Below are 11,554 nucleotides of genomic sequence, written 5' to 3' on the forward strand. Positions count from 1 at the left end.
GATAGAGGCAATCTCCAATGTAGATTTTCACCAAAATTTCTAGTGTTGCTCAAAGGAATATGATACAACGAATTTACTCTGATTCTGTTCTATTATATATCAAGCTTGAAAATGGGAATTTGCAATTACAGGAAATAGAATACGTATATACTAATACAACTTCAATCAACAAAAATTCGGTTGCCTGAAAAGTCTTATTCGCAATATTTAGAAATAGAAAATATAGGTTCCGGGGGTGCTCAAGTGATCGGCAGGAAGACGGACGGTTACAGGCGATTTGATTAATATGCGAAAAAACAAACAATCAATCTTTCTCAGGCAGAGGCTAACCAGTCACCATCCATCCCTTCAATTTCTTCAATATCCATGCTGCAAAATTTGAAAATTCGAGCAAAAAAATGCAACAAAAAAATGCATAGCCGTCAGTGATCTGGAAATGTGGCTCAAATCTCCTTCTATTTCACATTCAAGGAAAAGGACTATAATTCGACGAGACATGCAAGATATTAAGAGAGTGAACATAAGAGAACCAGTGAAAATGTAAAAGACCAGAAAGGATATAACAGAAACAAACTAATTCTTTACCACGGCAAAGCAGGATCTTCAAAGTAATTGTCTGAGCAAAAATCATTGCCATGCTCAGCCGTATTGAGCCAGGCTGGGAACTCCATGACTTCATCAAATGGGTAGTTCACGAAATCCTGAACGCTCTGATTCTCAGGTGTGATTTCCATTTCCTTCAAGAATTTGAACCACCAAGCTGAATTCACCAAATTCAAAGTATCATCCCATTCCATCTGGTGTTGGTCCCCAATTGACCTGATCTCAGCAATCTCCTTATCATCCATCACTGGATGCAACCCAGAATCTTCAAACTCTGCCACTGAAGCTGGTGGTTCCATGCATTGAATCTCCTCGGTGGTGGCTGAAGGGGAAGGGGAAGAGGAAGAGGTTGATGAGGATGAGTAAATTAATGAATGATTTGTACTGCAGTGGAAAGTGGAGTCCAAGTTGTTAAATCCTTGAAGATTAAGATTGAGGCCAAGTGTTTGGGGCAGTGTGAAGTTGAAATTCTCTTGGACAAGTGGTGGTGGTGGAATAGGAGAAACGGACCAAGAATAAGGAGAAGAAAATCTCGGTGGATGGGAGAAATTATCAAGATAACTACCTGGGAATCTATCAGGAATTAAGGAATTTGAAGCATAAACTCTTGGATTTCTCCTGCACTTCAATTTGTCTTCATGTTCTAAAGAAAAATGATGAGATGAAGACTCAAAGAGCGGAGTTTCAGACCTTACTTCCATTTTCTGCTGCAGCAGCTGTTGTTCACTGGCTTTTTTCATAGATGCTCTATGAAACTTAAGGGCAGTGACGATTTCTCGCCGCGCTTCAGCCATATTTAGCAGCCTTTCTTGATAAGGTCTGCTGGTATGCAGCCGTCTCCTTACTTTCTTTTTGTGTGGTTGAGGCGGCGGAGGGGATTTTTCTCGTTTCTGATCAGAAAAGCCATCACAACTATTTCCAAACAAGCTTCCGTTGCTCGAATTCCCATCTCCATCTCCCTCTAAGCTGGAACTGGATGATTCTTTGGTTCGTGAAGAGGAAGAGGATGATAACTGTTTAACAAGATTTCGAATGTAAGCACCTGACAAATGGGGCTCATTCAGTGTCTCAAGCCTCTCAGTTTCTACTCCACCATTTTTAGACATTGACAACGAAGATTTACCCCTCATATTTCTCTAACTAACAAGATTTCTCAAATTTGGATCTTCAATTTCAATATGTTAAAATGGAAAATGGAAGGATGAAGAGAGGGTGGTCAAGAAAATCATTCTTTCGCCTGGGGGCTGAAGCAAAGAATGCAGATAACAGGTAGGATGAAGAGGTGGTCGTGGCTGTTATAAATATCTGCCAACACAGTCTAGGCTATTAAATTCTCTTGGTATTTTCCTATTTTGGCTAACAACTAGATTTCTTTTTTATTTTTGAAATTATTTTTTTAATCTGCGGGGGATAGACTAGTCAGTGGTAGTTGAGGAAGTTTCACATTTGATTTTGCCCTGTTGCTGCAGATAGTCATAATCAATTGTTTTTTTACCAGATTCCTGACTAGCAACTAATTTCACAGTCCAAGTTTAGTTCAATCCTCGAGAAATGCTTAGGGCCAATTTTAATTTTTTATCAACTAATAATTCATTAATATGCTTTCGAAGTACATAGTGCAGCGACCGTAAGATGTTCAAGTGCATCAGAGTCTCCTGTCTGGAGCAAAATGAATCAGATAGCAGTTCTTAGGCCAGTTACAAGAAAAACCTAATAAAATCTGAAAAAATTGGCATATTATAGTGTGCTACTAAGATCATTAAGGTTTAATCTTTCATGAATATCTCAAATTTAATTTCCTGCAGAATTATCTAATAAGTCAAGACAATAAATAAATCTTAAGTACTAGACTGAGCTTGGAGAATCAAATTTGAGGGCATAGCAGTTTCACATGAATCAAGTTCACAATCAAATAAGTGAAATAAATATCAGAGAAATGTTACCATGTCATGATAAAACTGTTTTAGATTTCTAGTAGTTTCCAAATGCAATAAGTCCATAAACGACACGATGACAAAAATAATGTACTTTTTTAACATGGAAAAGAAGTAACAATATGAAATGTGGTTCTTCAACTTTCAATATTTTGATTTATTTTTATTTCTCAACATGATTAAGTCATTTGATGAAACGAACTTGGACCGTTTATAAAGTCATAAAAACAGACTGCACAGGACAGAATAGGTCCATACCTTCCCCCCTCATTGTCTCAGTTTTTATTAGCTTTCATGCTCTTTTCCATCCAAGCAGCTTTTTGGATTATTGGTTTATGAGTGTTTTACAATGGCTCTGCAGCAGCACCTGTAGGAAAAACAATTTTAGTATATGTTGTTGCTATTTCAAATAGATTTCTAAACAAAAGGCACCTAAATGTTTTTTAAGCATTAAATGAATAAAAAAAGATGGGACTTCAACCAGATATAAGTGGTTTACACTTTACCCCACCATTACTAAGTCTGTAACAACCCTAAAAACAGCAGCATAGCAATTGCTATTTCTTAAAGAAACATATTTACTCATTTCATAGTAGTATAACTTTTGCATCTTCCCTTACTCCTCGGTTCTTCAATTGTTTCTGGTCTAATGCTAATCTACACAATATCAAGATTTTATTCAATCAGCTCAGCTGATTTAAATTTTGTAATGCAATTATGAAAACAGAGCAGATAATGTTTAAGAATTCTGTTAAAGCCAATTAAAATGATCAATTCATTGGTACATCAAACAATACTAAGAAACAGGACTCAGATAAATTTTCTGCTACATACAACAATATCCAATCAACTGCATTTCTGCAGCATCCAGAAGATACAAATGAGTTATCAGCTATCCCATTAACCATCAGATACATTTTTAAGTCCTTCCATTTTCCAATTGAACCATAACCTCTGCATCAATGCCAATTTTATCTCTATTTTCCCTCCTTGTTAACTGCACTTACAAATTCCATGAGTTTCTCTGGTTAAAAAACACATTTCTACTGTGCAAGTGTAGCTCCAGTTTGAACTCATTTTGGCTTTGATTTCATATTTATCTAATATAATTATGATTTTATGATTAAAGAGGAAACTCTGATTCAGCAAAAGATGACAAATGTGCATATGTGATCAAAACCTAAAATAATTCAGCAATAAAAAAAAGCAGCGGCTCCAGAAATTATCCAAAGGGGGGAAATACCTGCTGCAGCTTCCACCAATCCGGTGCCGCCGCATCGAAATTTTCCGCCATAACTCGTATACATATCCACACAATTAATACTCATGCGCGTATGATCCCTTTCACACCGCCGCTGCAGTATTCAATTACTATTATAATGTTTGGTGATGACGATGATGAGAGAAATCTGATTCATTGAGATACATATCAAAATTTGTGTTTCAATTTTAATTTACTTTTTCTTAATAGATATACTTATTTTGACAAAATATACTTTAAATTATTATTCTAATTTATTAAGGACAATATTATGTTTTTAAGCTATTATTTAAGTGAGAAGCTAGTAAACATTTGTCGTTGGCTGAAAAATTATAAGCAAAAATATTGAATACGCATGCATATAATAAAATGTAGGTATGAGATAAAAGTGAATTAATATTGTGAAATTAGTTGGCTGTTATGCTATAAATTTGGGATTGTGGTCCAATACACTTCTACGCTGCAGTGATAACAGGGCCTAGAGTTAGAGTGCTTCTACACTTTGCATTTTTTACAAATATTTTTGAATAAACACTTAAATAGTGCATGATGATGATTCTTTTTCTTGGGCAATCGTGCTATAGTATTTTGTTTGAATTCATGAGTGTATTAATTTGACGCACGCACGCAGCTCTGGGTTCATACAGCAGGAAAATGAAACATCATGTCTCGATAATTTAATGCTCCTCAATCTTAATTGGAGGGGATGATCAAATCATGAAGCTTCTAGTACATTTGAATTCAAAAATTAAAATCCTCAAATATATTCTTCTTTTTCTTTTGAAACATACTCCCTCCGTCCCACTAAATATGCAACATTTGCTTTTCGGCACAAGATTTTATGTAGTGTTGTTTTGTGAGTTAATGAAGAGAGAGTAAAATAAGAGAGAGGAAAAAGTAGGGAGAATATTGTTTCCATTTTTAGAAACGTTTCATTTTTAATGGGACAGATGAAAAGGGAAATGTTTCATTTCTAATGGGACAGAGAGAGTATATTTTATAGAAAGTTATGAATGGTGGAGATATTAGCTTACGCTCGCTCCAGGATAAACTACCTAATTTATTTTTTAATATATAAAATTTTCCAGAAAAAAAGAAATAAATCTATAAAACTCGTACTTTGAAAAAGTGCAATGAATATTAATACTCTAAACTAGAAACATAAACTTACTTGGTTGGGCTACGCATTCTACAATATAATGGCCCAAAACTTATTTAAAATAATATTGGGCTGGACCTTAAACTTGGATGACTAATTGGGATTTCCAAATAACAGCCCATTAACTCGAACGTTTTTTCAGTCGGCTGATATATATAAGCCCTCATTAAACTCAAATTATAAACTAGTACGTTTCTTCATAGTTGAGGCGGAACTTTTCAGCACGGAGTTTTAAAAATGAATGTTGGGTGTGTTAAATAAATAAAGAAAAAGTAAGAGAGAAGAAAATGTAGAGAGAATAAAGTATAAAGTGAATAAAGTAAGAGAGAGTAAAGTAAGAGAGAGAAAAAAGTTACCATATAAGGAAATGACTCAACTATGAAGAAACTTCCCGAAATGATAAAATGACTCAACTATGAAGAAACGGAGGGAGTAGTAATAAATTCTCACAACTGTTCCGGTAAAAGTGGAGGAGATTTGGTTTTTATTTTTATTTTATTAATTTTATTTTGTTTTAACCTCTTTACTTCACAAATTTATCGTACAAATGAGTTTTAATTTGATGATCAGATTTTATAATGCAAGTGGTGAAACTATGACTACATCACAATAGCGTATTATACTATACATTATCTTCGCTAACAATACATGAAATTTAGTAGGATGTTGACAATTTAAACTCACACCCATAAAAAAAAAAGGTCGGTTAGTTGACAATTTGAACTCACACTTCATCACCAAAAAGTCGGTTGTTCACAATTTAAACCCATACTCCATCACCAAAAACATGAATCCAAATTCATATTTAACGAAATAGAGTAAAGGGTTACAAGCAATTAGATTAATCAAGCAGGGTTCTAAGCAATCAAATTTATCCCGGTAAAGATAATTTATACTCTCTTCGTCTAATAAAACTTGAAAATAGCACGAGTTTAATTTGAAAATGGCACGGGTTTATAATCATTAATCAACAACATATTTATATTTTATTTTAGTTTTGGGTGGGAGTTGTAGGATAATTTATACTCCCTCCATCTAATAAAACCTGAAAATAGCACGAGTTTTAATTTGAAAATGACACGGATTTGTAATCATTGATCGACAATATATTTATACTTGGGCTATTATTTCTTTCTTCGGCTATAATTTCTTTATAATCAATGAAATAAATAAATTTTGATTTTGGACTTGCGATTTTTAGGGAAGTATTGATGTTTGTGGAATTCTCGCCTTCAGAGTTTCGCACGAGTAGAAGCTTTGATCCTAATGGATAGGGGACTATGGCAGACACACCCATCATCTCGATAGGGAATGGATCCCAATGAAAACTTATAGAGCTGCCAATTTTGCACTCATATGTCATATTAATTTTAATTAACACCCGCAAGTCAAATGCACAATCTGAAAAGAATCTCAATATTCTCAACTCTTGTTGGGCCTCTTCATATTTCAGGAATGAGTGGTTATTCTGTTATGGATTCCAATTAAATTAACGTCCCTATAAATATGTATTTTGTGTCGTGTGAGAAAGAACCAACCATTGAATTTTTACTGGACGTGAATCCCTTGTTGGCATGTAGTATTAGTTTAATTAAGTAAAAAATCCTCTATACAGCGATATGTTTGTTAAAGTAAAAAAATTTTACGTGGAAAGCTTGACTTTTCATACTCAAACAATGGTAAGAAAATAATTGGAAAATAAAATGACTTAATGAAAGTCAAATTGATAAAATGTTTGAACTCACACTTCATTACCAAAAAAGTTTTGAATGTAGAATAATGAGTAAAAATAAGAAATTAAATTATGATAAAAGAAACTTGAAATAATGAAACTAAGATAATTAGAAAGTAATCCCCATAAGCACTCCAACTTTTTCTCTTCTTTGGGTAATTTTTAACCGACTTTGCTTTCCATATTGTCTTGAGTGAGATTATTTAACCATAATATAACTTGTTATAGTGTAGATCTAAATAAAATCAATTCATTTACTGATTTAGATTATTAATTGTGTGAAGACATTAATTTCCAACCCTTTTTTTTATATAAATATGCCGTAGTGTTTTCTAAATCTTTATTAGCAAACATCATAATATACTTTGCATGTCACAGCATACTATTACTATGATGAAAACACTCCTCTTCATTCTTGTCAATATAGTTTCAATTGTTGATGGTCGGTTCATAATTCCCGTTGCAGATGGCACCGGTGCCATAAACAGCACCCCCATCGGTTGTGCCACTAGATTTCGATCGGAAAGTTCAAATGAACTGTCCGATGACCACATATGCGACCAATCGGGTAGAGGAAACTTCAAAAGCATTCAAGCAGTCGTTGATTCCGTCCCTCCAGGCAATTCGAAATGGATTTGCATACACGTTAAACAAGGGGAATACAAGTATGTGTATACATGATTATTCAACGCGAAACAAGTCCCTTTTTTTAATATAGTGTTGTGATATGGAGTATAATCATTTTATGCATGCAGGGAAAGAGTGTTCATCTCGAAAGATAAGCCGTTCATATACATGGTCGTGCGAATTTCCCACATTAGAGTTTTTAGCATAAATTTTGCCATTTTGAATGCCAAAAAACCCACGTGTAATAGCCAGAGCTACATTTCATCTAGTAGGCAAGATGAAACTAATGATGATATGAAAAAACTCACACAGGCAAAATTTACGCCGAAAACTTTATTGTGGGAAATTCGCACAATTTGAAAAGTTGATGATTTTTAAGACCACTTTTAATGATTGTGAGAAATACCAAATTTTTATGAAAGTTCATGATTTTTCTGACCAATTTTCTCCAACTAAGGGAAATTGGTCCGAAAAATCGAGAACTTTAATATTTTACAGATAAGAGTGAAAACAATATCGCCGACTGAAGATACAGATAGAAGACATGGGCCTGGGCCGGGCTGGCCTTCAATATAGGCGGGCCTCGGCCGGCCGTGTTGGGCTGGGCCGTCCCACTTGATATCTCTTGGCATGACCGCATCTACTGAATTTCTGCCAAATATCTTCTTCAATAAATACAGCCAATAATAATTCTATGTGACCGCATGAGCATTATTACAACTATCCGCCATTTCTGCTGAACTTTTGCCAAATATCTTCTTCAATAAATACAGCCAATTGATAATTCTATGCTAAATTGAGTAATTCTCCCAAAAAAATATTCTCCCCTAAATTTAGGTAATTCACTTTAGTTTTTGAATTATTGTTAAAGATGAAAGTCACCATTTTTATTCCAGTAAAGATAATTTATACTCCCTTCGTCTAATAGAACTTGAAAATAGCACAAGTTTTAATTTGAAAATGGCACAGGTATATAATCATTAATCAACAAATATTTATATTTTGGCTATTAGGTATTTCTTTATTGGGCTAATCTATTTTATTTTAGTTTTGGGTGGGAGTTGTAGGATAATTTATACTCCCTCCATCTAATAAAACTTTTTAAATTACATGAGTTTTAATTTGAAAATGGCACGAATTTGTAATCATTGATTGACAAATTGGGCTATTGGTTCTTTATTCGGCTATAATTTCTTTATAATCAATGAAATGAATAAATTTTAATTTTGGACATGCGATTTTTAGTGAATTATTGAAAGGAAGGATATTCATATCTCGTAAGAAGGCAGGACTTAATATATTGACTAATAACCTACTGCTAATATAGCGAAATGAATACAATCAATTAGCATGATGATATTCGGGTGAATCTGATTTTCATAATAAAGAGTAAAGACTAATGATGTCCATATAGCCGTAAAATCAATTCAATGTATCACTTTCATATCAATAATATGAAAATAAAAGAATCAAACATAAAATGAGTATTAATATTATGAAATTCTTAAAATAAACAGAAAATTCAGTTTATATTAATATATCATAGATTAAAATTTTACTTGTTTCATGATACTGTGAAATGAACTATATATGATACTATAAGTTTGGCTGATTATGGAATGAGGTGTCATAATTATTCTTAATTAGTGAATTGGGTAATCAATACCAATCACAAATGCATTCAAAAAAATTTAATTGGAAAATGATTAATTGGCATCATGATGTTTTCATATCATAGTACCTTTATATTTTTATGTCATAGTACCTTTATATTTTTTGTTTGTCATAGTTATATTTTATGGATAACATCAAGAGAAAAGATAAATATTATATGTAATATGTAATAAAGTATATAATATGTAAAAATAAGTAGACTATGACATATTCTGGTAATTAATGACACAAATTTGAAGGAATTGTCCCCCGAAAAAGTGTCATTAGTTACAATAAATTGTGATATCTTATGATGTGTACCTAGTTGCAAATCTAGTTTTTTTTCTTTCTTTCTTGGTGCAATGAGTGCATGGAAGTGGTAGCTCCTATAATTTTGAAAAAAAATTATTGATTAATCACCGATATTCTGAATAATTATTTTTGTAGAGCTACAGAAAATAAATACATATGAGGTATATATGACCACCTTTTAAAGGTAAATGAAAAAAGACGAGTAACTGAACTTTACGTCTTAACAGAAAAAAGCGCTTTGATTATAGCAAGTTGCGATCAGATACATAATAATTGAACAAATACGTCTTGGAAATGATATATGACATTTTAATTTAGGAGGGAGTGGAATCATCAAATTGCGCGTTTCACATATTTTCAATTACGATTGTTAGCCTCAGTCCAAAATGGCATGTCCAAAATCAAAATTTATTCATTTCATTGATTATAAAGAAATTATAGCTGAATATAGAACTAATAGCCCAATTTGTCAATCAATAATTACAAATTCGGGCCATTTTCAAATTAAAACTCGTGCTATTTTCAAGTTTTATTAGATAGAGGGAGTATAAATTATCCTACAACTCCCACCCAAAACTAAAATAAAATTGATTAGCCCAATAAAGAAATATACTACTTAATAGCCCAAATATAAATACGTTGTTGATTAATAATTATAAACCCGTGTCATTTTCAAATTAAAACTCGTGCTATTTTCAAGTTTATTAGAGGAAGAGAGTATAAATTATCTTAGTTCTCCACGAACGTCAATAATTCCCTAAAAATCGCATGTCCAAAATCAAAATTTATTCATTTCATTGATTATAAAGAAATTATAGCTGAATACAGAACTAATAGCCCAATTTGTCAATCAATAATTACAAATTCGGGCCATTTTCAAATTAAAACTCGTGCTTTTTTCAAGTTTTATTAGATAGAGGGAGTATAAATTATCCTACAACTCCCACCCAAAACTAAAATAAAATTGATTAGCCCAATAAAGAAATATACTACTTAATAGCCCAAATATAAATATGTTGTTGATTAATAATTATAAACCCGTGTCATTTTCAAATTAAAACTCGTGCTATTTTCAAGTTTATTAGAGGAAGAGAGTATAAATTATCTTAGTTCTCCACGAACGTCAATAATTCCCTAAAAATCGCATGTCCAAAATCAAAATTTATTCATGTCCAAAATCAAAATCGCATGTCCAACAACCGGCTTTTTTTGTGATGAGATATAGATTCAAAGTATCAACAACTGAAACAAATATGTGCATTTTATTACAAAAAATTGGACTCAAAATAGGAAAATAAAACCAAGGCATTTAGCATAATTTTCATAATTACACATTATATTGCACCCACGACAATTATTTGGAAATTCGATTTTTCCCCTAGAACTGTAGGTGGGAATATTACTATTTTAGTATTTGTATATACAATTGTTGTATTCAAGTATAAGGTAAGCCTATTCATGAGTTTTTGGTGTCGAAGAGGCAATTCTTCGCCGTGAAGTGGGGGAATTCAGGGGTTTCTATTGAAGAAAGAGAGACCGAACAAGAATATGCGTTTTTTCAGTGTGTGAAATAAGAGGTAAGACTAGCCCTAAGAAAAGATAATTATACTCCCTCCGTCCCAGAAAGATTGTCCCAGTTCATTTTATGCACTCGTTTTGCAAAAATAATAATAAATAGGTAAAGTTGAAAGAAAGTAAAATAAGAAAAAGAATAATGTAGGTAAGACTATTCTCTACATTATTCTCTATTTTACTTTACTCTATCTCTACTTTAACTATTTATTATTATTTTTGCAAAATGAGGGTGAAAAAGGAAATGAGACAATCTTTCTGGGACGGAGGGAGTACCTTTTTAAAAAAAATAATGAACTCCAAAAGATTACGGTAAATGGAAAAGACAAATAAATATAACTAACTTGTTATATCTTTTATTCCAAGAATAGGTAAAGGTAACTTATAATACATTCTCAAATATCATTTTTCTCTTTGCCTCTATATTTACCTCTTCCCTTGGAGATGGTCTAATTACTTATAAGTGTAATTGGATATCATGTTACAAATAACGATCACCTGTTCGTTTTTAGATAAAACAAAAGGGTGGTAGGGTACAAGAATGTTGATATGACTTATTTTATGAATTTCTAAAATTAAACATCTTTTCCCATATTTTGCAAATCTTAAAGTAGTTATATTAATACTACATTCTAAATTTTCTGATAGGAAAATGATGATTAATTGACATATTGTTTCTATGTCATATAGAACCATTATGT

At 32.4% G+C, this 11,554-nt stretch overlaps 1 protein-coding gene across 6 annotated transcripts; it reads right to left on the reverse strand.

Moving 5' to 3' along the window:
- Window positions 1-2: 2 nt before the first annotated feature.
- Window positions 3-3,974, reverse strand: LOC125212241 (protein AAL-toxin resistant 7-like). 6 transcript variants are annotated; one of them, XM_048112348.2, is made up of 5 exons: window positions 2,796-2,904; window positions 1,294-2,258; window positions 1,169-1,221; window positions 586-925; window positions 3-369 (listed from the first exon to the last, which is right to left on the reverse strand). In XM_048112348.2, the coding sequence occupies exons 2-5, from the start codon at window positions 1,731-1,733 to the stop codon at window positions 315-317; spliced, it is 888 nt and encodes a 295-aa protein (XP_047968305.1). In that variant the 5' UTR covers window positions 1,734-2,258; window positions 2,796-2,904; the 3' UTR covers window positions 3-314. The 6 variants fall into 6 exon arrangements, with proteins under 6 accessions (XP_047968305.1, XP_047968301.1, XP_047968300.1 ...); XM_048112344.2 differs by adding an exon at window positions 3,781-3,974 and having other exon boundaries at window positions 586-1,645; XM_048112343.2 differs by having other exon boundaries at window positions 586-1,221.
- Between the last annotated feature and the right edge of the window lie 7,580 nt (window positions 3,975-11,554).

Source organism: Salvia hispanica, chromosome 3, assembly GCF_029641045.1.
Source record: "Salvia hispanica isolate PSC_SH4W2 chromosome 3, Shi_PSC_v1, whole genome shotgun sequence".
Taxonomy (NCBI): domain Eukaryota; kingdom Viridiplantae; phylum Streptophyta; class Magnoliopsida; order Lamiales; family Lamiaceae; genus Salvia; species Salvia hispanica.